Below are 25977 nucleotides of genomic sequence, written 5' to 3'. Positions count from 1 at the left end.
GAGCCGGCATGCATCCCAAATCCTTGCTTAGTATGTCCCATAAGTCTCTCGATAGAGTTAAACTTCTCTTCTACGCAAAAAAAATACTCTTGAATGGTCTCTTTTGACAAACCACAGCAAAACTGCTCAATCTGGTCCATGGAAGTAACCTTTCGAAACGAAGACACTGGCAAATAAGTATCCCAAAACCTCTGGGAGTAGTCATCCAATGTATCTTTCTTAGTCATTCTCAAATGATGCCAAGCCGTAATGACATCTCTTTCATATTCGTTCGAAATCCAAGTTGACGTGAAAATTTTGTTGAATTTTACCCACATCACAGGTGCTTCTCTGCATAACAACACAGTAGACCACCATATCTATGCAGTTCCTTTCAAGTAAGATGCCGCCCTTCACACCTTGGAGTGTTCAGTGAACCAGCCTCCAGAGAATGGGACGTCAAACTGTTGTACAAACTCAAGGGCTCGATGGGTTTCTTGGTAGCTTGAAAATGTCTCAAACCTTATGGCCTGATCCCCTTCCTTGAACTCCTTGGTCTTCTTGCTCATCTGTTCACTGTCAAAAGAGGACGAGCTCTCCTCCTCTGAACTGCTAGATGGCCTCTCATGCCTTTAGACTTTTTCAGAAATCTGCTTTTCTTGCTCTTTCTTCACATCTTCCGCCTTTTCTCATCCTCTCTGGAACTAGAGGACGACGAGCTATCGGAACTCTCTAAAAACGAAGAAAATCTACCTTTCATTATCTGGTTCATCTTCTTTTCAAGAGCTCTGTCCAGCTCTTTTTGCGAGTTGTCACGTGTGCACTGCACTTGAGCCACATGGACAAGCTTCTGCTACAGTCTACCGTCAGTCGTAGTTCGCATAGGACCTAGCCCGACACTTTGTGAGCCTCTAGCAGGACATGCATGTCCAGGCCGGTCATTGTTGCATACCCTCTCTTGCATAGTACATTCAATCGGCATATAGGCATTTAAGCGTGTGAACCGCCTCCTATAAGTTCACTTAATAATAAGTGACTTTGGGCAATTTTATGAAATCATGGGTTGAAGACTAATCTGCTCGGCCCACTCTTACGTCTCATTTAGGCAGTATGGGGCAGTGCTTGAAGAGCAGAGGAGGCAGAGGAAGCAGAAGAACCAGTAGTACTCACAGCACCAGGTCCCTCAGCCACATCTCAGCATTTTCAGCATTCAGCCCATAACCTCGTCACATTTGCAGATTCCAGCAAGCATTCCCTAGCCTTTTCAGCATTCAACCCTAGCCTCGCCGTACAAGCATCTCTACCAAGTATCGTCGTCGAAGTACCCCTCGTAGTCGTCGTCGTCGTCATCACAGCACCCCAACATCTAGCACCCCTTACGTTTTGGCTTGGCTCCTGCCTAGCTCAACGTAGGGATCATCAGGACCTCCATGTCCTTAGCACCCAAGTACCTTCAATACCCAAAGTACCCGCAGTACCAAGCACCAAAGCCCCCGCGGTACCCAGCACCAAGTATCCGCAATACCCAGCACTTAGCCTCCCAAGCCAGTGCAATACCCCTCAACATCTACCGTAGTACCCGTCAGTATCTCAACAGTGCCGGGCATCTGCATCAAGTACCCATTAGCATCTCAACATTTAGCATCATTGTATCAGCATTTTGTGCAAGTAATAAAGCAAGTACTTACTCTGGCAGTAGAGCAAGGGGGCCCTTGAGGGTGATTGGGACCCGAAATGCAATGTCGTCTCTCTTTGACTCACTCTCTCCTTCATTGTTTTCAGTTCAGTTTCTCTTTTCCAGTGAAGTAACCTAACCTTGTGTTTGTGCAGAGTACTAGATCTGAGCTAAATCCTTAAACACTTCCGCTGCACCTCACAAATCCTCTCTAGAACTAGTTACTAAGAGAACGAACTGTCTGAACTCTCTAAAAACGAAGAAAAATATGAGTTGTCCTTGAAACGAGCACGCTTTCTGGATCTGCTTGCCACCTCGAAACTCAACTTTCAGCCCAAATAACCGGGAAAATCCACCGATTTCCTCTTCTTCCGGGAGTGCTTCAAGCCTTTCATTATCTAGTTCATCTTCTTTTCAAGAGCTCTATCCAGCTCTTTTTGCAAGTACAACTTTCTCTTTTTTGCACTCATCTATCCTTTTAACTTTCTCCAGGAGAATGAATGGCCTCTCACCATCTCACGTGAATCTCATCCATCATGTAAGTCTTCATATTTCGGGTTCTGGGAGTACTTCATTAATCTTTTCACACACGTGTTAACCTACAGTTGACATTTGTACTCCACTCTAATAAACTTACGCACCCAAAAATTTGCCCAATTCTTCGTTCTTTTCTTCAATTTCCACGCCAAATTTCAGCTTTTCTTTGCCTTCCCACTATTATCTTTATCAGATTCTCCGCAAGAACCCACATGTCTTAAGACAGAGCGATGAAGATGGGAGTGTGCCCATTGCGCGATGGACGAGGGGTGGGAATGGCCAATAAGTTTGTGGTCAGGACATGAAGATTCTTTCACAAACAAAATCTTGTCTGCTCTGTCAAATTCTCCTCGAGAACCTCTGCAAAAGGGATCGGATCCTTCGTAGAAGAAGAATCTTTATGAGCTTTGATACCACTGTTACAAGCTTCGACACTCCAAGCGAGAAATTAATATAGCGACACACGAGCAGAAAGTTCCAAATCACTGAACTTTTCTAAAGAGAGAGAGAGAGAGTCGACGCGGCATGGCAGAGTTCCGCGCACAAAAGCACTGGCCCCAAAGACTGGCGCCCCTTTCGGTATTTCTTTATTATTGATCACTACAAAGTACAACGCCCGAGGGTCCTTTGCTCTCAGACTCTACGTCCAGATGCTCTGCAAAATGAGAGGCCCAAGGGCTCTTCTAAACTTACAAGGGATGCCCAAAAGCAGAACCCCAAAAGTAATCGGATTCAAAATCACTTTCGCTCCCAAAAGCTAGCGTTGGGCTCTCCATAAGCAACCGTCGAAATTTGCGGAAATCCGTACAGCCTGCCGTGGCACTAGCAGCGCAAAACACGGAAAACTCCGTACCATCTTGCCACGTCATTGTGCGGACTGCCACATTAGCATGTCAACGCATTTTACAGAAATCCTCCTTAGAGCTCAAGCTTTTGGTCTTTAGAGTTTTAAGCCCCACAGCTTGTGCTCCATAAGTTTCTCTTGTCCACTTGGTCATGCCACGTCATCACTTTGTGACAGCTTGGCTCGTTTGAATTGGAGAGCTTGGCTCGATAAGGTGGAAGAGCTTGGCTCGTTTGAGTGGAAGAGCTTGGCTCGATTGAGTGGAAGAGCTTGGCTTGATAGAATGCAAGAGCTTTGCTTGATAGAGTGAAAGTGTGTTTAGGATATTCGGGCTTGGTTTGCTACCTTGTCCAAGTGAGGAAAGAAGGACCCTATTTATAGGTGAAGTTATCTCCTTGAGGAAAGATATTTGGTAGCACTCAAACAAGTGTCGAGCTATTTGTGTCACAAGTGTTAACAATGTGAAGAATATGAGTAACGCTTGTCTATTTGCTTCTCTAATTTTTTATCTCAAAATATCTCCTTGTTGGTGATGACACTTGTCTTTCTAGAAGTCTTCTTCTTTCCACTTGTCCTGCTAGAACTTAGAAGTCTTCTTATTGCCACTTGTCCTTTCTCTTAGATACTTCTAGCTTTAGAAGTCTTTAGGTTCGCTTAAGTTGTCATTTGCTTCTAAAACTAAAAGCATCATGGTGAATGTAAGCATGCCATGCAGGCTTTGACTAAAGTTAATAAGAGGAATGATATGAATTTAAAAATGATGCATGGTAGGAAAAAGACAAGCTAGTGCATTTGCTTATGTCGTGTTGGACTCATACTAAATATGCATGAGAGGATTAAATATCATAAAGAAAATAAGGTGAAGTTAGAAAATGACTCGAAATAATTTATTAGATGAGGTATATAATTTAACTTTTTTCTTATGCGTGCATATGTACATTATGGAGAATGTTTCCATGCATCTAAATACATGAATCATGGTGCTCATCACCCGTTCCCATAACTTACTTGCTACTGCATGACAGTGGCGAGGTTATGGCTGAAAACTGAAAACACTAGTGATGATGGGCTGATCTGGTGTAAAAACGCCAGAGATGTTGAGGTGCTACGGGTACTTGGTGTTGATATTGAGGGTACTGGCTTATGCTTGATAAGTGACCCTTAGGGTCACATATATAGGGAATTAAAGCTCGGTCGGGCATGCAACTTAAAATCCCACGAGATGTCGCTTGTTAATGAATGAATAAACTCACTTATTAGAGGTGCTTCACAAGCACGTAAATACCAAGGCTGGATACTAATGCAACTATATCGGAACACTCCCCAGTACCTACACGTAGTAGACAGGCTACACAAGAGTGCCAAAACACTTCCTAGGCTGTCCAAAACCCTAGAAATAGGAGTTAGCTTGTCCACATGCACATAGGGTTAGATGTGCACCAAACAATTAGTTTCTTCTATTCCAACGCTAGGATAGAGCTTTTCTCCATCTTCCCGCAGACTAACCATCGAAGGGGTGTCGTCTCTATCAAATTCTCCACGAGAACCATGTGTGTTGCAGAAAGGATCAGATTCTCCGTAGAAGAAGATTCGTTTGATTCAGGCTTGGACACTCCAAGAGAGAAATCAATAACAACGCACGATCTGCAAACAATTGAACTTAACGTGAGAGAGAGAGAGAGAGAGAGAGAGAGCACGTTGACACGGAATGGCGGGGTTCCATCCCTAGATGCACTGGCTCCAAAGACTGGCGCCCTTCCGATATTTCTTTGTTATTGCTTTGCAAAGCTACAGCTCCCCAAGGGTCCGGCACTCCAAGTCCAGATCCTCTCGAGTCTGACGCTCAAGGCACTTATAAACAATACAAGGGTTGCCAAAAGCAGAAGCCCAAAAGCACTAGTTACTGCTCCCAAAAGCATGGCGCTAAAAGCTCAGCATCAGCCAACGCAATTTCCCGGATTTTCCGTACAGCAATGCCACAAGGCATCCCAACGGAAATTGCGGAACTTTAGCAACCCTTACATGTAGACGAAGTTGAAGACATGGAGTCGAAGTAGATTATTCTCCATCACTTTCAGCGCGGCTCAAAGAAGCAAGCACTGCAGTCTTTTTTGAAGTTCAAGTATCACAGCACCCAAGTAGCAGAGTGGGCCGGTAAAGATTTCTTCACAGATTTCCCGGAGGAGTTGGCGCCCTGCCAAGAAGCCATGCAACTCAGTACCAGTACCTCACCTTGAAAAGGAGGGATGTCACGTGCACATCTAACCCCATGTGCATGTGGACAAGCTAACTCCTAATTCTAGGGTTTAGGACAGCCTAGGAAGTGTTATGGCAACCTTGTGAGCATGTACGCAGGACGTGCATACCCACACACTTTAGAGTAGTTGCATACCCTCTGATTGCACATGAGCACAACTAGTGTCTGCTAGGTGTAGGCACTGGGGAGTGTTCCCATATAGTTGCATTAGTACCCAACCTAGATATTTACTAGCATGTGAAACACCTATTATTTCTTCTCTCAGTGGAAAAACTTCAATGACATCCTTAATAGATTCGAGATGAAGACTTGCAAACCTATAAGCACTCCTCTTGAGCCCGCAAAGGATGTATATTACATCATCCCACCCCATTGGTTAATTAGTCACTATATCAGAATGTTGTGGGCTTCCTTGTATGGTTGGCATCCTCTCACCTAGACATCGTTTCATTTTTTAGTTCTTTTTCGACCAACCCTCAATAGAAACATTGACAATGTGCTCTTTGTACTTTGTAGTAATGTCTAGCACTTTAGAGTATGGCATATTGTATGGTCACTCTAGAGGTTACACATTGCAAGATCAGTATGGCTGACATTCAGCAGGTAACCCACATGAGTTTTATGGAGTTATTTTCTGGCGCAACAAGCAGCAACCCACGGTTGCTCTTTCATTGCCAAAAGAGGAGTACAAATCAGATTGTTTCACTGCTTGTGAAGGTATTTTTGGAAATTGCTTGGGGTGTTGAGATTTCCTCAAGCTGCTACCATACTTCTATCATGTAACAATCACAGTATCCTACAACAAACAATGTAGCAAACATCTTCACAAAGGCTTTTCCTAGCAAGGATGGCTTTTGTGCATTGTTTCAACAGCACGTGTTGAGGGGCCCCTCCTCCATAATTATGGCATTCTTGTAAAACTATTGGTCTTCTCAAGCTAGCCACCCAGTGTATTTCATGTAGATTGCATGGTTGAAACCTTCTAGGCAGTTTTGTCCCACCATTTTTGGGCCAAAGTTGGCGTTTCTAAGTTTACCTATTTTGTATTTAGGTTTTTCCCACATCTGTCTTTTTGTTGGGTAATTGCCCTACAAACACCTACTTCATTATATATGTGCCTAGGGTGGGTAGGCTCTCACTTGTGGTTTTGAATTGTAGACCTACCTCTCTCTCTCTCTCTCTCTCTCTCTCTCTCTCTCTCTCTCTCTTTTTTCGCGCGCACTCTCACAATGCTCTCAAAAAATCATGTCCATCCTCTTGAATGTTGCAAGAGCATTAGTAAGCCTAAACAGCATCATCAAAAACTCATACAATCCAAAGGATGTCCTGAACACAGCCTTATGTATATCTCTGAGAGCAATCTTGATCTGATCGTATCAACTCTTCCAATCGATCCTACTGAAACAAGTAGAACCCTGCAACCTATCAAGTATATCATCCATCCTAGGTACTAGAAACCTGTTCTTGATGATTTTTTGAAGAGCTCTATAGTCAATGCACATCCTTGAAGATCCGTTTTCCCGCACAACTAGCACTCGTGAATAAAAAGGCGATAAGCTCCATTGGTCCAAGCCCTTTTCCAATGGGTCGTTGACTTGGCTCATGATTTCTTGTTATTGTGCTCTGCTAACTCTACACGGGGATCTGTTGGAGGTAAACTCTCAATAGGGCGATCTCCTAATTGCTTAAAAGGTAAGTTTCTCAAAAGACCCTCTGAATAGCAAACCCTATGAGAGTTGAGAAAATCGAGACACTCTGACTCTAAAACAAATTAGATAAACTCTCATATTCACTCTTCTCTCTGACATAGATCGAGCAAGAAAAATATGTGATTTCATAGATATATACTGCTCAAAACAATCCAGACAAGATATAATCAGTTCAAGAAATCTAGTAAAGAATTTTCAAGCGTCTACACATGCAAGATCATGTTGAAGGGCAGTTACAACAAGTTGCCGAAGTGGATGGCATGCTTAGTTTGTTACGAAAAAGATAGCATGTAACATTTAAGTTTCCAAAACACTGCTTGTAGTTTGGCTTCACTTACTGATAAAATGAGCAACTCTCTTCTTCAAAGACACTACACTGAAGATTTTACCCTTCCTTAAGAAACAACCTACAAATGCACACGCTTCAAAATATAGGGGGATTGTGAGTATGAGTACATACGTGACCCAAGGCGGTATCTTGACCAGCTTCTTCCAGCTTCTGTAAGGCTGCACTCCTTAGCTTGTCTTGAGGAAGCTCAGTGTCACTCTCAGCTGTCTCCACAAGTGGTGATGCGTCCTCAGCATCACCTTGATCTTGCAGCTTGAGAGAGCCAGTAACATTCTCTTGCAGCTCCGCCACTCCTTTAGCAGCATCTTTGGCAGCTGCTATTGCCTAAACCAAGGTGCACTGATTTACTTACAAACCACCACTCGGAAACGCAAAATTTATAAGATTAAACAATGCATACATTTTTGGTTATCTCATCCGCTGCCGAGACAGCCACTTTCTGAATACCGGACAGAACTGAAAAAGCAGAACTACCCCAGTTCCCCCAGCCACCACCCCATCCAGAAGAAGCTTCTTGTGGCACGGGCGGCGGCGGAGCAGGTGGCAAAGACTCATCCATGTCTCTCAATGCATGGGACTAATAACTTCGCATCAAGAAGAGCTGCAAAATGTAAAATATGGAAGAACCCATCACGCTGCTCTGCAAAAAAGAAAGAGAGCACACGCAGAAGATGCACAAAAAAATGCAAAACCAACCTTGGTTGCAGAGAGCATACCAAAATGTCCAAGATCTGAATCTCTCCTCGGTCAATATCTGTCTCTGCTTTCGTCGCCAACGAACGTTCTCTCTCTCTCTGGGAAAATTTCTATGAGCGTTAAAATTTCTTTCCTCACGAATGTTGAAGAATCTGCGAATATTCTTAGATTCTATGTGGGAGATTTTCTCGAGTGTCTTCGAGCAAAGTACACGGAGCCAATATTAGAAGGCATGCCAAATTTAGCAACGTTCTCTCTCTCTCTTTCCAACATTTATGTTCGCTTGGATATGGATAGAGATTAGCCCTTTGTTGAACTAGAGGAAGACATTGCTCATTACAAGGATCATGATGAAGTCATTGTTTTTGGAGACATGAATGCTCGCACAAATACGTTAAAGCACGACACACAACAAGTCGACATGTCGCATGTCTCAAGAAGAATGGATGACTCATACATGTATAATCGAAGTTTTAATGATGCAAAAGAACTGGATCAATATGAAAAGTCACTTCTACATATGTACAATAGTACCGGAATGCTCATTGCAAATGGTGTATCTCTATGGCAAGGCACCAATGACTTTATATGTAGAAAGCACAATGGTGATAGGGTGATTGACTATATGTTGTTCTCAGAAGCCACTCTAATATGCATACAAAGCTTTACACTTGGTGAATGGAATCCGGAACCGGATCATAGAATGTTATGTATTGACCTCAAGTGTGGTAAACGGACCGAGCATGTAGCTTCCAATCATGATGTGAATCATTTCTACCTACGTGTGGACTTCAAACGAGCACTTATATATACTGATATGGTGGACCAAATGTTAAGCATAATAGAGCATCAAGAGAGCCCAATATTAGAATGCAAGTGGAAAGTTTTCAAAGAAGTAATTTGCTCTTGTGCGAAGGAATGCTTTTCAGTGAAACACATGTCTTGCAAAAGGTCTAAGAAGGGTAGCACCAAGAAAAAATGGTTTGACATGGAATGTAATCAAACCCGAAAACACTTGCTAAGATTGGATGTAAGCAAAGACAAGGAAGGTTACTTGGAATGTTCACACACATACAAACCACTTGTTCAAAAGAAGAGGAGAAGGTGAGAAGTCAAAAAACAACTTCTTTTAGTGCAAGAGAAAGCATATGCATGTGACAAGTTTTGGCAAAATCTAAAAGGCAAGCGCATTGAGAGCTTTGGTGACTTGAATCTTGAGGATATGTAAATGCATTGCAAGAACCTCTATGAGCAACCCAATGTTGATAAGATGGAGTGTTGTAGCTCCCTTCCGTTTATATCTCCCTTCTTTACCATTGAAGATGTATGCCGTGCGCTTGAGAAACTTGTTACTCGCAAGGCAGTGGACCTTCAAGGTGTCAAGGCTAAAATGATTAAATGGACAAGCAAGAAAACACGATATTAGATATGCGATATGTTTAACCTTGCACTTCAGCATGGCATGCCTCATGATTGGAGTGCAAATTGGATCAAACCTTTGCACAAAGGAGGAGATGTAAACAATGTGAATAACTATCGCACTATAATGATTGGTTCTTTGATGGCAAAGTTATTTGGATGTATTATGGAGATGAAGATAAGTGAATGGGCTGAAAAGAATGGCAAACGTGCGCTTGGCCAAGCAAGTTTTTGAAAGCATCATAGCACTATTGATCACCTTGTCACTCTTCGAGTTCTTATGGAAGCGTTTCGATTGAAAGGAAAAAAGTTGTATTGTTGCTTTGTGGATTTCAAAAAAGCTTTTGACATGGTACCGCGAGGAAATCTTTGGAGATGTATGCAAAGCCTTCAAGTGCCGAGAGAATTTATGCATGCAGTCTTTCGCATCTACCAAAAAGTGATATGTGGATTACATATGGGAGATGGAATTTCAGAATTTTTTGCAAGCACCATTGGTGTCAAACAAGGATGCCCACTTTCCCCAAACCTCTTTGGGCTATTCATTGATGAATTGGAATGCATGGTTCTTGATTTTATGCAGTAAGAAGGCATAGAAGAGGTTAAGATCAAAAATGTGGTGATCATGCTTTGGCTTTATGCCAATGATGTAGTGCTCTTGGCACATACCTTAGAAGATGCACAAAAGCTTATGAGTGTCTTGGAACGCTTTTGCCTACATAGCGGGCTGATCGTGAATGGATCCAAAACCAAGGTTATGCTTGTAAAGACCCTCAATTACAAAAATCCATGCATTGTATACAACAATGAGCAGCTTGAAGTGGTAGATCACTTCAAGTACCTTGGCCTTGAGGTTCCATCCAATCATAAATGGAAGGATTGTGCAATGCGTCGCTTGGAAGCCGGAAAGAGGGCTTATTATGCACTTGAGAACATGTGCAATGTTGGAGAGATCAAGTGTTGGGCTCTCAAAAAGTACCTCTTTGACACATTGCTGACACCGGGGCTTCTTTATGGAGTGGAGGTGTGGGGTGGAAGCATCGGGAAGTCTACTTGGAAAGAGTTTGAGAATGTTCAAAAGCGTTTCCTTACCAACTTTCTCCAAGTCAAAACACAAACACCCTACATGCTCTTACTTCTTGAGTCCGGATCACTTCCCATTGAGGTCTTGGACATGCAAAGGGTTGTGGAGTACATGCTTAAGACACAAGGTAGCCCTTTGCATCAACTTCCTACAATCGCATATGAAGCAAGTCAAAAGGTCCAAAAGAGATGCAAGAGCAAAATACTAAGTTCGAGGTGGATGCTTGACATCAAGAAATGGTTTGGAAGATGGGATGCATGTCACTTGGTCAAGGATGCATCGATTGACTCCCAAGTTAATGAGGCCTTCTTACAACGCCAATGTATCACGGCTTGGGAGAAATCCGGAGGTTCTCGCTTCAGCCATTACACCACAATGTTGCCCCAAACTACAAATCTCTCTTCTTCTCCGAACGAGGTAACCGAACCCATCCCTACATCCTTGAGTCCATCCCGTTGAGTGCGATCCACACCATTGCCTCCATTCATCTTAGCTCCCATTCTCTATGCTGCGAGACAGGACGTTGGGGCACTGATGAGGAGTCTCATGGACTTTGCACCTTATGCCCTCGTCAAGTGCGAGAGAGTGAGTACCACACACTACTTGAGTGCTCAGCTTTTGACCACATTAGGTCCTCCTTTCCCCGTATATTCAGCCATGAGCTCTCCCTACATACCTTCCTCTCCCAACCACGATGTGGACTCTCTATTGTGATGCTCATTTAAGCCATTTTTTAGCATCGAGACACTTATTACCTCCACTCACACCACGTGACATGTTCATTTGGTCCCATAGGTCATATTTGACCTCCGAGGATGAAAATAGAACTATGTATCTATCTCTCTCTCTCTCTCTCTCTCTCTCTCTCTCTCTCTCTCTCTCTCTCTCTCTCTCTCTCTCACACACACACACACACACACACACACTCAAGTAGGGCCATTTTCCTCTTGAATGACAGGTCTTGAGTTCAACTCTCCTCGTCAGATATATCTTTAAGATCTCTTGGGATAGTTTCCTACGACGTTAAAACATTCTTCTTCTTCCTCTCTCTCTCTCTCTCTCTCTCTCTCTCTCTCTCTCTCTCTCTCTCTCTCTCTCTCTCTCTCTCTCTCAAGTAGGGCTATGACATTTGAAGCAGCTTGTTGACAACACATGTGGGACATTGGTGAGCACGATTGAAGACACGTTCATAGGAGGAAGATAGGAAGGGTGTGAGGAGGGGAGGGGCAAGGGCAAGAGGGATAGCACGAGAGAGGAAGAGTATGACAACTTCTCCCCTTCCATTCATATTTGGTACACAGCACGCCATTGTAGTTGAAGACATGTTCTCTCCCGTTCTATATTGCAGAGGAAGGAGTTAGGAAGGGTGTGAGGAGGGGAGGGGCAAGGAGCGAGAGGGAAGGAGGGATTACAGGAGAGAGGATGAGCAGGAAATATTCTCCCCCGTCCATTCATATTTGGTATGCAGCACCCCATCACGGTTGTTTGATAGGGATAGCTTCACACCATCACGGCTGTTTGATAGGGGCAGCTTCATACCTTGTTGAGAGCTATGGGGTAGGGGTCGAACCTTTAGTTCCCCCCCCTCCCTTCAAATTCCAACTACAGCCGGAGCCTTTGATCCCTCTTCCATGTCTCTTGAAGGGATATGGGGTAGGGGTCGTAAACCTTGGTTTCCTCCCCCTTCGTTTCAAATCCCAACTATAGCCAGAGCCTTTGCTCCCCCTTCCATGTCTCTTGAAGGGCTGCCAACAGACTACTATCAAAAAATGCGGCCTCGTTTGCCCCGTCTCTTGCTTCCTCGACCTTTTTAAAGAGGGTACAAAAGGGAAGGAGGGGGGAGAATAGGGGGAGGTAGAGGCAGGAATGCAAGGGGAGGGGCAAAGCATAGGAGACAAGGGGAAGGGGAAGGGGGGGGGGGGGGGGGGGGGGGGGGGGGGGGGGGGGGGGGGGTCTTCTAATAGATTTCTCATTTTTGAGTCAGTAATAGGTGGCTAAAATTGTGGAGATTCCAAGATTAAGGAGAGATTCTCTCTCTCTCTCTCTCTCTCTCTCTCTCTCTCTCTCTCTCTCTCTCTCTCTCTCTCTCTCTCTCTCTCTCTCTCTCTCTCTCTCTCTATCTATCTATCTATCTATCTATCTCCACGACTACAATCCAGCCACACCCACACAGTTCTTATAAGTGTTCACATAGGGGTGGCAAATTCATGCCCAACTATAGAGCTTCTATAACATTGTCCCTCTCTTTCTCTCTCACAAATTCTCCCCCACACTCATGCCTCTCCATTACAACTTGCTCAAGGTCACTCGAACTCTTTGAGCTCTCCATACCTTGTTTTAGGAGTGCACACTGAATTTGACCCAATCATCTATCTCTTATTTTGTGGTAGAGACAATTGCATGCACTCCATTCATTCGAATAGGTACCCCGTCTTTGGCATTATTTTTTTGTGTGTTTGAAGTTGATGATCGCATGCCTATTTGCTACAGCATTCGATTTTCAAGAGAGTGATGCACCCCCTGCTATCGCACAACTCTATTGCAGTTGTCTGGTGAATTCGAAGCTGGAGATGTTGTCCCTCCGTGCCCCAACATACGCTCAAGAAACCTGCTTTCTCTTGGCAGTCTTTCTCCAGATGTAATCACCTTTGCTTTCACCTTGAAGGCTTTATGCAAGAGGTTAACATGGGAGACATAATTTACCAGGAGATTTTGGTTAGAAGATGTTGGAAGAAGGTGTTGTGTTTGGTTTTGGGGGATGGGGGAGAGGGGGATGCAGAGACGGATAGAATAGGCTATAGCTAGGAAAGAGGCGTAGCTAGGGAGGATAAATTGAGGCATAATTGAATCTTTTTTTTTTTGGGGGGGCGGGGGAGGGGGGTTCTTAGAAATAACCAAAACATTCTAAAAAGAACACTAGTTTGAGCCATCATGGGTGTGGAGGTAAGGATTCTATGGGCACAGCCGTGGTCGAGTGGGAAGGATCCCCATGGAAAACCCGACCACATGTCCCCTATATAGACCCCTAGACTACATGCCTGACATGAAAGGAGTGCAAGTGCAACTTCAATTCTTTGCCAAAGCAATGGCACTCTAACTATCACAATACAACATTGAACTCTAATGACACTTCTCCAAATCTCCCATTAAACATGTCAAGCACAATGCTTTCTTGTTGGCCTCTGGTGTTGCAACATACTCAACCTTCTGTAGTGGAAGAGGACAAACAATTCTAAAGACATGATCTCCAAAAAATAGCCCCTCCAGCAAATATGAAAATATATCTAGATATAGTTCCTCTTATTTACATTCCCTACATAGTTTGCGTCTATGTATCCAACCACGGATGCATCACTATTTCCAATGCATAAGCACTTTCTCATCGTACCGTTCAAGTAAGTGGATCCTCGTGACTCCATTTGTATCCATGAGATTACATGAAAGTATATAATTTCTATTTCCATTGCATGGAGCCTTGCCTTGAGCCATATAGTGCTTTCTTGAGTCTACACACAAGCTCTTCTTTGCTTGGCTTAACAAACCCTTTGGGCTCTACTTCATACACACATCTTCCTGGAGATCTCCATGAAGGAAAGCCATCTTCATGTCCATTTGGACTAATTCCCAAGTCCTCTATAGCTACTAGTCCAAGCACCATATGCAAAGTAGTCATCTTGACCACAAGGGAAAAAAATTCGTCAAAATCTATACCTTTCTGTTGCTTGGAACCTTTAGCTATGAGTTTAGGCTTGTACTTAGCCTTTGGATCTCCTAAGTTGTACTTTTTCTTGTAAACCCATTTGCAAAATAACGATGTCCTACTTATAGACAATCTACCCAAAAAACAATCGACTTGTATTTGACCACATTGCTCACTTCCACTTTTCCTTATCATCCATTTTGCATGGCTTTTTGCAAACAAGATAGTTCCCTACAATCATCTAGCATAAGATAATCTAGATCTGGCTAAAATTGCTCAGGGGAATTCAAGGCTTGCATAGAGCATTTCAATCTTTAACTACTGCTCTTGGCTCTCTCTGGAGCCCTGTTAAGGCTTCTCACGAGACTTCTGAGTTTCGACCGAATCTAAGGAAATATCCTTAGAATGTGGCTCTCCTATACTCTACCTCTTTAACAGGATTCTTATGCATTTTGAACTCATTGAATTTGACATCCAAAATTCTAATGATCTTATGAGATTCCAGGTGCTAGAGACAATAGCTTATCTCTCCATTTGCACCATAATTAATGAAGATACATTTGTGTGTCTTTGGTTCAAGCTTCCATCTAAGCTCTTTTGTCACATGTGCATATGCCTCGTAACCAAAGATGCGCAAATGATTATAGTGTAATTTCTTGCATGATCACAACTCCTCTAGAATCTGGAAATTCAATGGTGTACTAGGTGGTCTGATTACAATGTGAACTATTGTCGAAGTGCGCAATTCTCCAAGGTCGATTGGGAAAGCATCGGGTTTTTAGCTATGAGAGAGTTGAGCGAGAGTGAAACAACAAGCGAAAAGAGTGAAAATTGCAACAAAGATCCTACTCAACACTGAGATTATTGAATCTCCCAAATCATGTACAAACTGCATTCAAAATCGATCCTTGATAATCATCAAAATATTGTAAAAAACACATTGAATATCCACTGTAGGCCCTCCAATAGACCATAAATTTGATTCTTGCACATCGCATGTTAAAGTCATCGTTGGGGGCATGCACCCGAGCCCGCAATGATCACAAGTTGGCCCTATACCAAGCACTAGAATCCACCCCTTGTGCATGTGCTTGCCTAAATCCTACCTTGCTTACATGCACTATATCCCGCCCTTATAAAGATTCCCTAGCCAATCACAAATCAAACCCCAAAATTGTGCACCCTTCATTTGATGAACAAGGGGAAAAAACCCTCTCTTCTTCCTCCTTCCTCCTGATACTCTTCGTCGTGCACCTCCCTTCCAGTTCCCCCAAATTTCTTTGCTTTATCTCAAGCAGTTCTCCATAAACTCCTCTTTTTTTTTTCGCTTTGCAACCTTGAATTCCCTTCTGCAACTCTCTTTGCAAGCTCCTCGATCTCCTCTCCTTGATCCTTGTTGAGCTTCCCTTCCTCTCCTCAAGGTTGAGAGAGAGAGAGAGAGAGAGAGAGAGAGAGAGAGAGAGAGAGGAGAGAGAGAGAGAGAGAGAGAGAGAGAGAGAGACGAGTATCCCCCGTCTTCTTTCTCAATCTCCCTTCCCAAAATCCCTTCTCTCCTCCTTCTTGTTCCTCCCCTCTCGCACACCCCTTTCCCTTCAAATCTTCTCCTTCCACTTCTTGTCCTTCAATGTTGTATAGAGAGAGAGAGAGAGAGAGAGAGAGAGAGAGAGAGAAGAGTTCCCCCTTTTCTTGCCTTCTTTGTGGCCTTGAAGTCCTGAGAGCAAGACAAGAGAGATTTCCTCCTCTCATTCACCATCGAGCCACCCTCCCTTCTGTTAGGAAATAGGATGTAGCTAAGTAGATAATAGAGTAGCTTACTTAATCAAGAGAGACAAATTTTCACACACGAGAGATTATAGAGTATATATATATATATATATATATATATATATATATATATATATATATTGAGAGAGAGAGAGAGAGAGAGCACAATATACGTGGTTCACCCAATGTGGGCTACATCCACAGGAAAGCAACCACTTAATGGATTTAGTACTTCAAACAAGAAGTAGTGAGGCGGTCCGGGGCAGGCAACAAGAAGAGCGGCCTCTAGACACCCTTTGAGGCTCCCATGCTGCTCAACTGGGCTGGGGCAAACACAATCAAAGACAACAACCACCCACAGCCAGAAACCAAACAAGAAAGGGGCACCACCTAGTTGTAGATGCGAACTAGGACGCACGCGATATCTCCTTGTACTCAAACACACAAAGGGAGGAGAATGAAAGATAGACACACACACACACACACCAAACACAAACATTCACCACACCGGAGTGAGATAAAGAGCACAAATCAACTTGAGCAACTCAGTCTTAGCCTTAAAGACTAGATGCACACAAACTTGGTGAGAAACAAAGAGACAACACAAAACTTGACTTTGTTACCAATGCACAAATTGTCTTAGGGTCACGGGAGCCCTCTCACCGAGCACCCTCTTACAATTGACTTTTTAGGAAAACAATTCAACAAGCCCTCAAACCACCAAGCATGAAATGGCACAACAGACTTCAAGGACAATATACCTTCAACCACCTGATGAGCCAACTTATCAAGTCAATTTGGAGAGAAGAGTCGTAGTTGCAGCATACAATTGCACCCAAAACTATAAATCTTATTTATGCACAAGAGTAGGCTACAAGTGTGATGAAGAGTATGGAATCACTCCACTCCTCTAGATGGCATAACTAACTTCAAGCTTCTCCATGCACCTATGTGTAGTGAGGGAATAGAGTGCTCACAATGCACACACTCTACACAACTAGGCTTAAAGAGTGGTGTGTTATGTGTGGAAAATGGTGTGGTGTAGTGTGATCATGTGATGGTTTACAAGGGAGAGAAGGGCTCTATTTATAGGTTTTAGAAACCCCGATTAGGATTAGACCTAATCAAGTTTATTTGAAGAAATAAAAGATTATGCATATTTTTATTTTTTAAAATGAGGGTGGGTCTCTCTTGTCCTTTGAGTCACATGGATGTGGGCTCAAGGGAAGAGAATTATTGAGGATGAAAGGAGAGAGGATTGGGTGAATAATTTGGGAGTGCCTACTCTAATAGATAGTGGAGGGTGCATTCTTACAATAAGGTTAGTGGTTAGTAATAGTCACTACGAAATATTTACAAAATCATTCACCAAATGGTGAGATATATGATGAGCAAAGTTAGAGAAGCGATAAGCTTGTAAAGAGAGGTTGAAGCTTTGGAGAAGTTGACATTCACCTCTTTACAACATCGATAGAAGAAAAGGTCAGCATGGCGAAGTTGCACGTGCGATGAATCTTTGTTATCTTCAAACCTTGGATAATTCATGATAAAAGCTTTCATTTGCAGAGGTTAACCTTGGATTCTTTCTGATTTTTTGGAGTTCTTTAGAAAGTTGAAGAGGGTATGGTAATATGGACATATATGTAGAGAGAAAGGGGAGCACATAGGGGTGTAGAAATGGAGGATAAAGGCTATGGAGGTGTGAGAGAAGTGGCAATGGTGAAGAGAGTGAAATAGGACATGGGAGTTGCAGGTTTGGGAGTGGGAAGGAGAGGGAAATGTGTGTAAGAGTGAGTAGGTGTGTGGAAGGGTGAGAGAAATAGGAAGACCTTTTTGGTGTATGAGGTGGCAGTTTTGAAGTCTGCCATAAATTTAATGTAAAATCGCCCTTGACTTCAAAATTTTTGGAAAAATTATGAAAAATACTTCAGCTCACGAGCTATATTTTGTCTTTTGGAAGTATCCTCAAATTCGGATCATAAGAAGGTGCCAAAAGTCGAGCAAAAAGTTGTCCCTGCAGCACCTAATAAAGCTTGAAGTGGGCCACTATTTGATTCTTTTTCCTTTGTAGTCTTCCAAGTGAGCCCCCCATGCATCAACCATGACCTAATATTGCCAAGGAGCTTGCACACATGTATGGTATAGGACAAGTATAAAATATAATATATACTTGTGGGATAAAAAGATAGGCTAGCTAGTCATTAAAAATGGACACATTGGATGCATTGTGGAAAAATATTGGATGCATTGTGGAAAAATATATATAAAATAAAAAATGGACACATTGGACACATTGGATGCATTGTGGAAAAATATATATAAAATAAAAGGAGAAAAATCATGAGGGAAGGGACCTTCAATTATTCTCTACTTTGAGTGATTTAAGGAATTTATTTGAAGATGAAATCTATTTACTTGTGAATATTTAACTGGGAGGGATGGAAAAAAATATTACGGATCTGATAAGGTTATTGGTGAATTTTTACGATGAAGTCATGTAAAGGTTTTTCAAGGCTTGTGTGAGTAGAGCTTAAGTGATAGAATGATAGTAAAATATGGATAAGGAATGACACGTGATGGAAGCTAGCATACTTAGGCCTGATAACGCACACGTAGGAATATATATTTATATAAATACAGAATTTTTGAAAAAAACCCTTTATATTTAGGTCCTTTATTTGATAGAAAATATTTACATGTAAAGAGGACCGTAATATTATAAATTTATTTTTTTGTCTCCTAGCCCAATGACTCGCTCAATTATTTAATAAAAAAATGTGATAAAGACCTTAAACGCACACACGCTATTTACAATGAAAAAGCGAGCCTAGTCATTGTGCTAAGGTGTTTTTTTGGGGTGAAGTGGCTTCTTAAAAGATTTTATGAGAGCCAAAAAAACGGCTATCAGTAGGATACAAAGGTATTATACCCTTAATAGAGCTCCCGCCTTGCTTCACTCTTACCACCTCATACCCAACTTCACAATGTACCACAATCCATTTTGTGTGTAGAAGAGGCCTTCTTTTATAGGCCAAAAGGGCTGCCCTCTCTCATGAGAGGCAGCCGTGGGTAGCCGCCCTTGTGTAGACAAGTCCAAGTTGGACTCTCCAATGCGTCGATGTGTGGCCGCCCTTGAGAAGACAAGTCCGCCTTTGAAATCGCCCACCAGCCATTGAATTTAGCCACCGGCCATCGGCCATTGACTTCCGACCACCGACCACTAGCCATTGATTACTGGCCATAGGCCAACTGATCGGCCATTTCACTCTGCATCCACTAATCCAATTTGGCATTTCTTCTTCGTCTAATGTAGCAAGCTTGACGGCTCCACTTGGTGATAGATCTTTAATCACCAGAGGTCCCATCCCTCGCTTTTTAAGCTTCTTAGGATGTTGTTTCAGAGTGTAAACTAGGACATAGTCCCCAACCTTAAACTCTTTAGTCCGCACATGCTTATCAAAAAATTCCTTTTGTCGCCTTTTTTGAGCGTAGATAGAAGCTACTGCTTTTAGGCGAAGCTCGTCTAGCTTTTCCAGGTCATCTATTCTATCAGAAAGCTCGTGCCCTATCCACTCTAGATCCTTAGCCACCCTTAAGGTTGAAATCAAGAATTCTATTGGTAAGATAGCATTTAGCCCAAAAACCATGTTATATGGGGTCGTTCCTATTGATGTTTTATATGCTACCCTATATGCCCATAATGTTGAATGCAACTTCTGGTCCCAGTCAGTTCTCGACTCAGATACAATCTTCGTAAGGACCGTGCATATGGTTTTGTTTGTTGCTTCAACTTGTCCATTTGCTTGTGGATGATACGGGGCTGATTTCTTATGGATTACCATGAATTCATCTAGAAGGATCTCTATCACTTCATTTATAAAATGTGTGCCTCGATCACTCACAATTTCTATTGGCAATCCATATCGTACAAAGACGTATTCATTGTGCCGTGGTCCTGGCATCTGCTTTTTGAGTTGCCTTTGCTTCGACCCACTTTGTTAGATAGTCTGTAGCCACAACAATGTATTGTGCATGAGTCTTATATGCAGGAGGTGAAATGGGTCCGACATAATCAATCCCCCATTTTGCAAAAGCTCTTGCCCCCATCATTGATCTAAGCGGCATATCATCTCTTTTAAGTGGTACTTTGGTCCGCTCACAGTCATCACACCGTTTAACGTATTCCTCAACATCCATATGTAATGTTGGCCACCATATTCCTGCGGCTAAGACAAGTTTTGTTGTCTTATCACCTGAGAAATGGCCTCCACCTACTCCTCTATGAGCTTGCTCCAGGATTATCATATACTCAGACTCTGATGCGCAAATCCTAAGCTAGTTGTCTTTACCTCTCTTATAGAGTTGATCTCCTATTAAAGCGTAATCTCTAGCTTCTGTCTCTACAGATTTCTGACGAGCTTTTGACGTTCCTTCTGGGAAAGTTCTATTTGTGAGATATTCAACAATATACTGACTCCATTCCGGAGCGATCATTATCTGATATAATGTCGAATACTCTGCTGGCGGTTTTGATGAACATACAATACATACAGTGACATATTCATGTACGCTTTCTTTCATTCCTGGCCAATAGACTCCCAATTGTAACAAATTCCTATATGTGTTCCTTCTTGAACAATGAAATGTACATTCCTGAACATGTGCTTATTGCAGATATATTTTATATTCCTCAGGATTGATGCATAGTCGTAAAACATGATCATTTCCCAATTGATACAACCTTTCTGCAACCAATTGAAGGTTCTTGGATTGCTGAATAGCAATATGTTTCTGGTTGTATTCTCTTCTATCAAACTCTCCTCCATAGGTTAATAAGCTAACGACATTTTGAGACCACTTCGGTATCATTTCTATGTTGAACAAGTACGTCTGGCATGTCGTCATCTACTCCTATAGGGTCTTCTCCATTCGTCAATCGCGAAAGATGATCAGCTCTAAGATGTGTTTTTCCTTTCTTTACTACTACCGTGAAGTCGAATTCCAGTAAGATAATGAACCATCTCACTATTCTCCCGGTATTGCATGGTTTATTCACTAGGTAGAGCAAGGCTTGGTGATCCGTAAAAAACACAAACTTGTTGGCTAGAAGATAATGCCGAAATTTCTTCACAGCATATATCATTCCTAATCCTTCTCGCTCTGTTGTGGTGTAATTCTTCTCTGCATTGTTGAGCTGTCTACTGGCGTAACAGATAGGAAAATCCATGTTTCCTTCTTCTGGCTGAGCCAGAATGCATCCTATTGCATATGCCGAAGCATCTATATGTACATGGAATATCTTCTCCCAATCTGGTGATTTCAAGACTGGAGCAGTAATGAGTGCCTCTTTCAATTTCTTGAATGATTCCTCACACTCCTCTATCCATTCAAAGTTCACTATTAGCCTGTAAAGTGGTTGGCCTATTATAGCGTACATGTAAATGAATCGTCTATAATATCCGCAATGTCCCATAAAGCTCTGTACTTGTTTCGCATTGGTTGGTCTAGGCATATCCACTATAAATTTTATCTTCTCTAAATCCGTGGATATTCCGTTTTGTGAGACAATATGTCCCAGAATTCTGCCCTGTCGGACCATAAACACACATTTCTCAGGATTGAAACAAATGCAATGTGTCCTACATTTCTCAAATACTTTTCTTAGGTGTTCTAGATGCTCATCTCTCAGAAGAGAATGTACACATAAGTCATCCATGTATATTTCTAGAAACAACCTTAAGTATTCTTTGAAAGCATGCGTTATCAGCCTCTGGAAGGTTGCGGGAGCATTGGTTAGACCAAAAGCCATAACCCGATAAGCATAAATTCCCCACTCCATTGCAAAAGCTGTTTTATGTTGATCTTCCAGTGCTATGGCTAGCTGGTTATATCCTGAAAAACCATCAAGAAAGGAGTATGCTGTTTTCCCTGATACACGCTCTAGAACATGATCAGTTATCGGCAGGGGATAATTGTCCCTGATTGTTGCAGCATTCACTTTCTTTAAGTTGACACACACTCGGAGCTTTCCGTTCTTCTTGGGTACCACCACAATTGGAGATACCCAATCGGTGTGTTCAATCTCGTATATGAATTCAACTTCCATTAGCTTATCTATCTCTTCTTTGACTCGCTTAGCAAACGTATCATTATATGTGTATGGTCTCTGTCTGCTAGGCTTTGCATCTTGTTTTAGTGGGATTGTGTGTTGGCATATCGATGGGTCAACTCCCTTTAAGTCCTTATAAGACCATGCAAACACATCCCTGTACTCTCTGAGAAGACTCAAAAGTCTCTCTTCCTCGCCTGGAGACAAATCTGTGGCTATGTACACCAGTCTAGGTGTCTCACCTGGAGCTGCTAAATCAACTTTTTTTGCATCCTCCGGTCCGTCATAAGATTCGTTCTCCTTTCTCTCTCGAATAGGTTGGGTTAATACCACCTTCCTATCCTCAATTGTGAATTTCCTGTAGTGAGAGGAAACATCCATGTTTTTCTTGATTTTGGCGTTTTCGTCCTCTCCACTCTCAATTTCTGTCGTCCAAACTTCTTTCAGAGTTTTCTCGAGCTCTCTGTACTTGTTTCTACGTTCTAACTTGGACTCCATGTGCTCTCTGTTGCGCTTGTTCTTTTCTGATTTTTCTGTTTCAGTTTTCGTTTCATTCCTTTGAACTTGATTTCTTGAGCTTCTTTTGTCTTTTCGTAAGCTCTTTTGATCATTGCCTCTCATTCTTCTAGAAATCTTGTCCTTAACACAATCTTCCGCCTTTACTAGCATTAGGAATTGATTTTTCCCTCTTATTCTATGCATCGGATTGGTTCTAACTCCCTTTGTTTTTCTCTTTGCTCTATAGCGTTTCTGGCGTTGTTTAGTTTGGTTCGGAAAATCATAAAATCTGACATCCGTTATAGTTTCTTCGTTTCCGCTTGAATTGTCCATTGACTCGTTGTCTGCTTCATTTCCCCACTCTGGATGATCGGGAATTTCGTTTCCAGTGTATCGTTCTTTTCAGTTTCTTTTTTGAGTACAGTTCTCAACATGTAGTACGGAACCACGTCGTACCCGTCCTTGTCGCAAAATTTCGTTGTGGGACCATCCGGAATTGCACAAACATCTAGGGTTGCTAGAATGTGTGTCCATTCTAATGGTTCAAGCGTGTCCTCTGGAAAGGGTTCTCCTATATAAGTTTCGTCTTCGATAGCTCTTTCTAAAACATATTCTTCTCGCCTCAGACTTCCACATTTCGAGGCTCCACACATCCATAACTCCTTGGGCTTACCTAACCAAGCTGGAAATTCGGATTCCGCCAAAGTAGCTGAATCAAACTCCTCTACTGGTGTTTGGTTCACATCTTTGTAGCTATGGTCTTTCAGGTTCACACGCGTAGTGGTTTCCATATTTCTCAGGTATATGTGATCGTAGCCCCAATCTTGGACCATTTTCAAATGTCTCATGAATGGTCTTCCCAGTATGATATCATAGTTATTCTCCTTGCCAAAATCGACAATAGCAAAAGTATGTTCGTATTCAATGCCGCAAGAAGTCACTACGACTTTCTCTAATAACCCCATAGGTTTCTCCATGTGTCCATCTGCTAATTGGAGTTTCAACCTAGTCTTCCTTATTGCTGGTTTTCTCCATTTTTCCCAGATTTCTTTTGTAGCAATGGCTACCCCAGCTCCGCTGTCTAGTATTGCCATCATGTTCACTCCTTGGAATTCAACTGGTAAGGTTGTATTCCCCTCTTCACCTTCGCAATACTCTCCGACCTTGTTTAAGGGTACAGGCTTAGCGTTCTTTTGTGGTTTGCTCAGCTCTTGTATACCCTCTTGTAGTCTCGACGTTGGGTCTTTTATCTCAAATTTCTCCAAGCATTTTCCTACAGTGGTCCACATATGTGGTCTTAGCCTCAAAAGCTCAGCTAGAGTGATAGTGCATGTCACTGGTGTTGACAAGATCTCTGTCAATCCTTGCGAGTCCATGACTTTTTCTGATGAGATTCTTCGTGAGGAAAGTGCTCTAATCTCGGATTTTGCTTCATACTCTCCTAAGTATGAAGGTAAGGTATTCAGTGAATGAGGTTTGCTCTCCATTGTTCTAACAGAGCCCCCATCTCCCCAGTAAGATTGCAGATCCAAGTCCACTTGAGATCCAGCCTCAAATTCCACTATGGGAGGATTCCTGATGTCCTTTTCCCAATTTGTCTGATTAGCTTGGCAACTTAGCTCGTTTGCAAAGTTTGCCTCTCTCACTTGTTTCCAAAATTCATTATAATCCTCATCTCTTCCGTAAGACCTCTGTATGACTGGATGAAAACTCTCTATCTCCTGATCGGTTGTGTTCAATACTATGCGGTCATCCTTGTGTGTATTTTCAGGCTTTTGTGCACTGGGAGTCTTTTCAGCTACCCATGAAATGATAGTCTCTTGCTGAATTGGGTTTTCCGTTCCACAATTCATTGTTTCTCTTGGTGGTTCTAATAAGGCTTGTGCAGTCTCGATCATTCTCTGGCACATTTCAAGTCTCTGCTTTTCCAATTCCGCGTTTGGGTATGTCATCCACCTCTGTTCTTGTGTTTGGTTGGTCTTTAACCTAGCTTCGTAAGCTCTCATCAGTGCGTCCAATGGTTCGTGTACTTTGTCGACTAGCACTGATCCCCCTGAGCTTAAGCTCGTTGTCTCTTTGATACTCTTTTGTTTTGTTCTTTCCGGGCTCATCTCTCGTTTCCCGTTTTGACTCTCAAGTTTTTCTAATCTATCTTTAGTTTGCTTTAGTTCCTTAGCTAGAATAGCGTCTTCACGTTCTTTCCTCAACTTCATGCGTGTTTTTCTAGCTTTCCATGTGTTTCTCTGACTCCGCGGTCCTTGACTAACCACTTCAGTCGCTAACTTTCCATTCTCAGGTTCTCTAGTGGTTTTCTTAGCTTGAGCTCTAGTAAGAACTTGCGTTGGTATCAGAGTTTCATTTTCAGACCCACTGCTGGTAGGAATAGTTTCTAGCATATTCAATGTCGTCTTTTGCACTTTGTTTGGATTCTTTGAACAATCCTCAATGAAGTGAGTAACCCCACACTCAGTGCAATAAGCGTTAATTCTAATGATTTCCGTATGTGGACAAACATTCATCAGATGATCACCTCCACACTTGTAACAGGGTCCTAGTGATGGTCTTGGTCCCACTTGATTCGTCCTTTGTGGATAGGATGGTCTTTGTCCTGTTAACCCTCCATGAGCTATGAACATCAATGTTCTTGCATCCAAATTGTATCTCTCTTCATCAGAAGCACTTGTAATTGTTGGTATTCCAACATTCCTAATCATGCCCCATGGTTCTGGTTGTTTGGGTTCTTCTGGTGGGTAATACACAGTTGGAGACATTTGTGCACCAGATTCTTCATAATAGGCTTGAACAGGCACTAAGGCTTGTTCTTCTTGATTCTCTAAGGTTGGTGCATATCTAATGCCCACTGGTCTTGCTCCTGGTAAAGGTGGTTGTTGTCCCAATACCGGCTGCGGCCTTTCTATCCCCATAGGTCCTGGTACATTTCCCGTTGGGTATCGAGGTACTGGATGTACTTGAGGTGGTGCTAATTGAGTAGGAGGTGTATACTGACGCTCCCTTACATACCCTTTGTTGTAATAGCACTCCTCTGTTGGATGGTTTGTCCATTTTTGTTCAATAGCACACCATTTCAGTGGTTTTGGCAATGGTTTTTGGTATGGTGCCATCCTTTTTAGAGCATCTTCTATCATTTGCTCTACATTTGGCATGGTTGTTGTTTGAACATTCTTTTTAGTGGTAGTCTCGCTCGCTATGGAGGAAGAGCTACTGGATGCAAAATCTGTATCCGCTGACACCTCTCCATAAACCGTACAGTTATCCACTAAGTACAATGCTTCTCTCGTTACTTGCCCGAAACTTGTACAAGCTTTCAAGTACAAGTCCTTCTTGAGAGTGTCGTTT

The 25977-nt window shown here is 42.5% G+C and overlaps 1 protein-coding gene across 2 annotated transcripts in view; it reads right to left on the bottom strand.

Annotated features, from left to right (window-relative positions):
• The window catches only part of LOC147455796 (BAT2 domain protein), a 37963-nt gene extending 29781 nt beyond the window's left edge, over positions 1-8182 (bottom strand). The window contains exons 1-3 of one of the 2 annotated variants that reach the window (XM_086514451.1): positions 8047-8182; positions 7751-7951; positions 7462-7674 (exon numbers count right to left, since the gene is read on the bottom strand). In XM_086514451.1, coding sequence (XP_086370577.1) covers positions 7462-7674; positions 7751-7909 — 372 coding nt within the window. In that variant the 5' untranslated portion in view covers positions 7910-7951; positions 8047-8182. The remainder of the gene's footprint in view (positions 1-7461; positions 7675-7750; positions 7952-8046) is intronic. The other variant, XM_086514452.1, reaches the window with a different exon arrangement.
• Positions 8183-25977: the final 17795 nt, after the last annotated feature.

This window comes from Adiantum capillus-veneris, chromosome 6 (genome assembly GCF_014529385.1).
Source record: "Adiantum capillus-veneris isolate H3 chromosome 6, ASM1452938v2, whole genome shotgun sequence".
NCBI classification, from domain to species: Eukaryota; Viridiplantae; Streptophyta; class Polypodiopsida; order Polypodiales; family Pteridaceae; genus Adiantum; species Adiantum capillus-veneris.
Note: the sequence above shows the minus strand (reverse complement) of the source record. Positions and strands in the feature narration are given on the sequence as shown.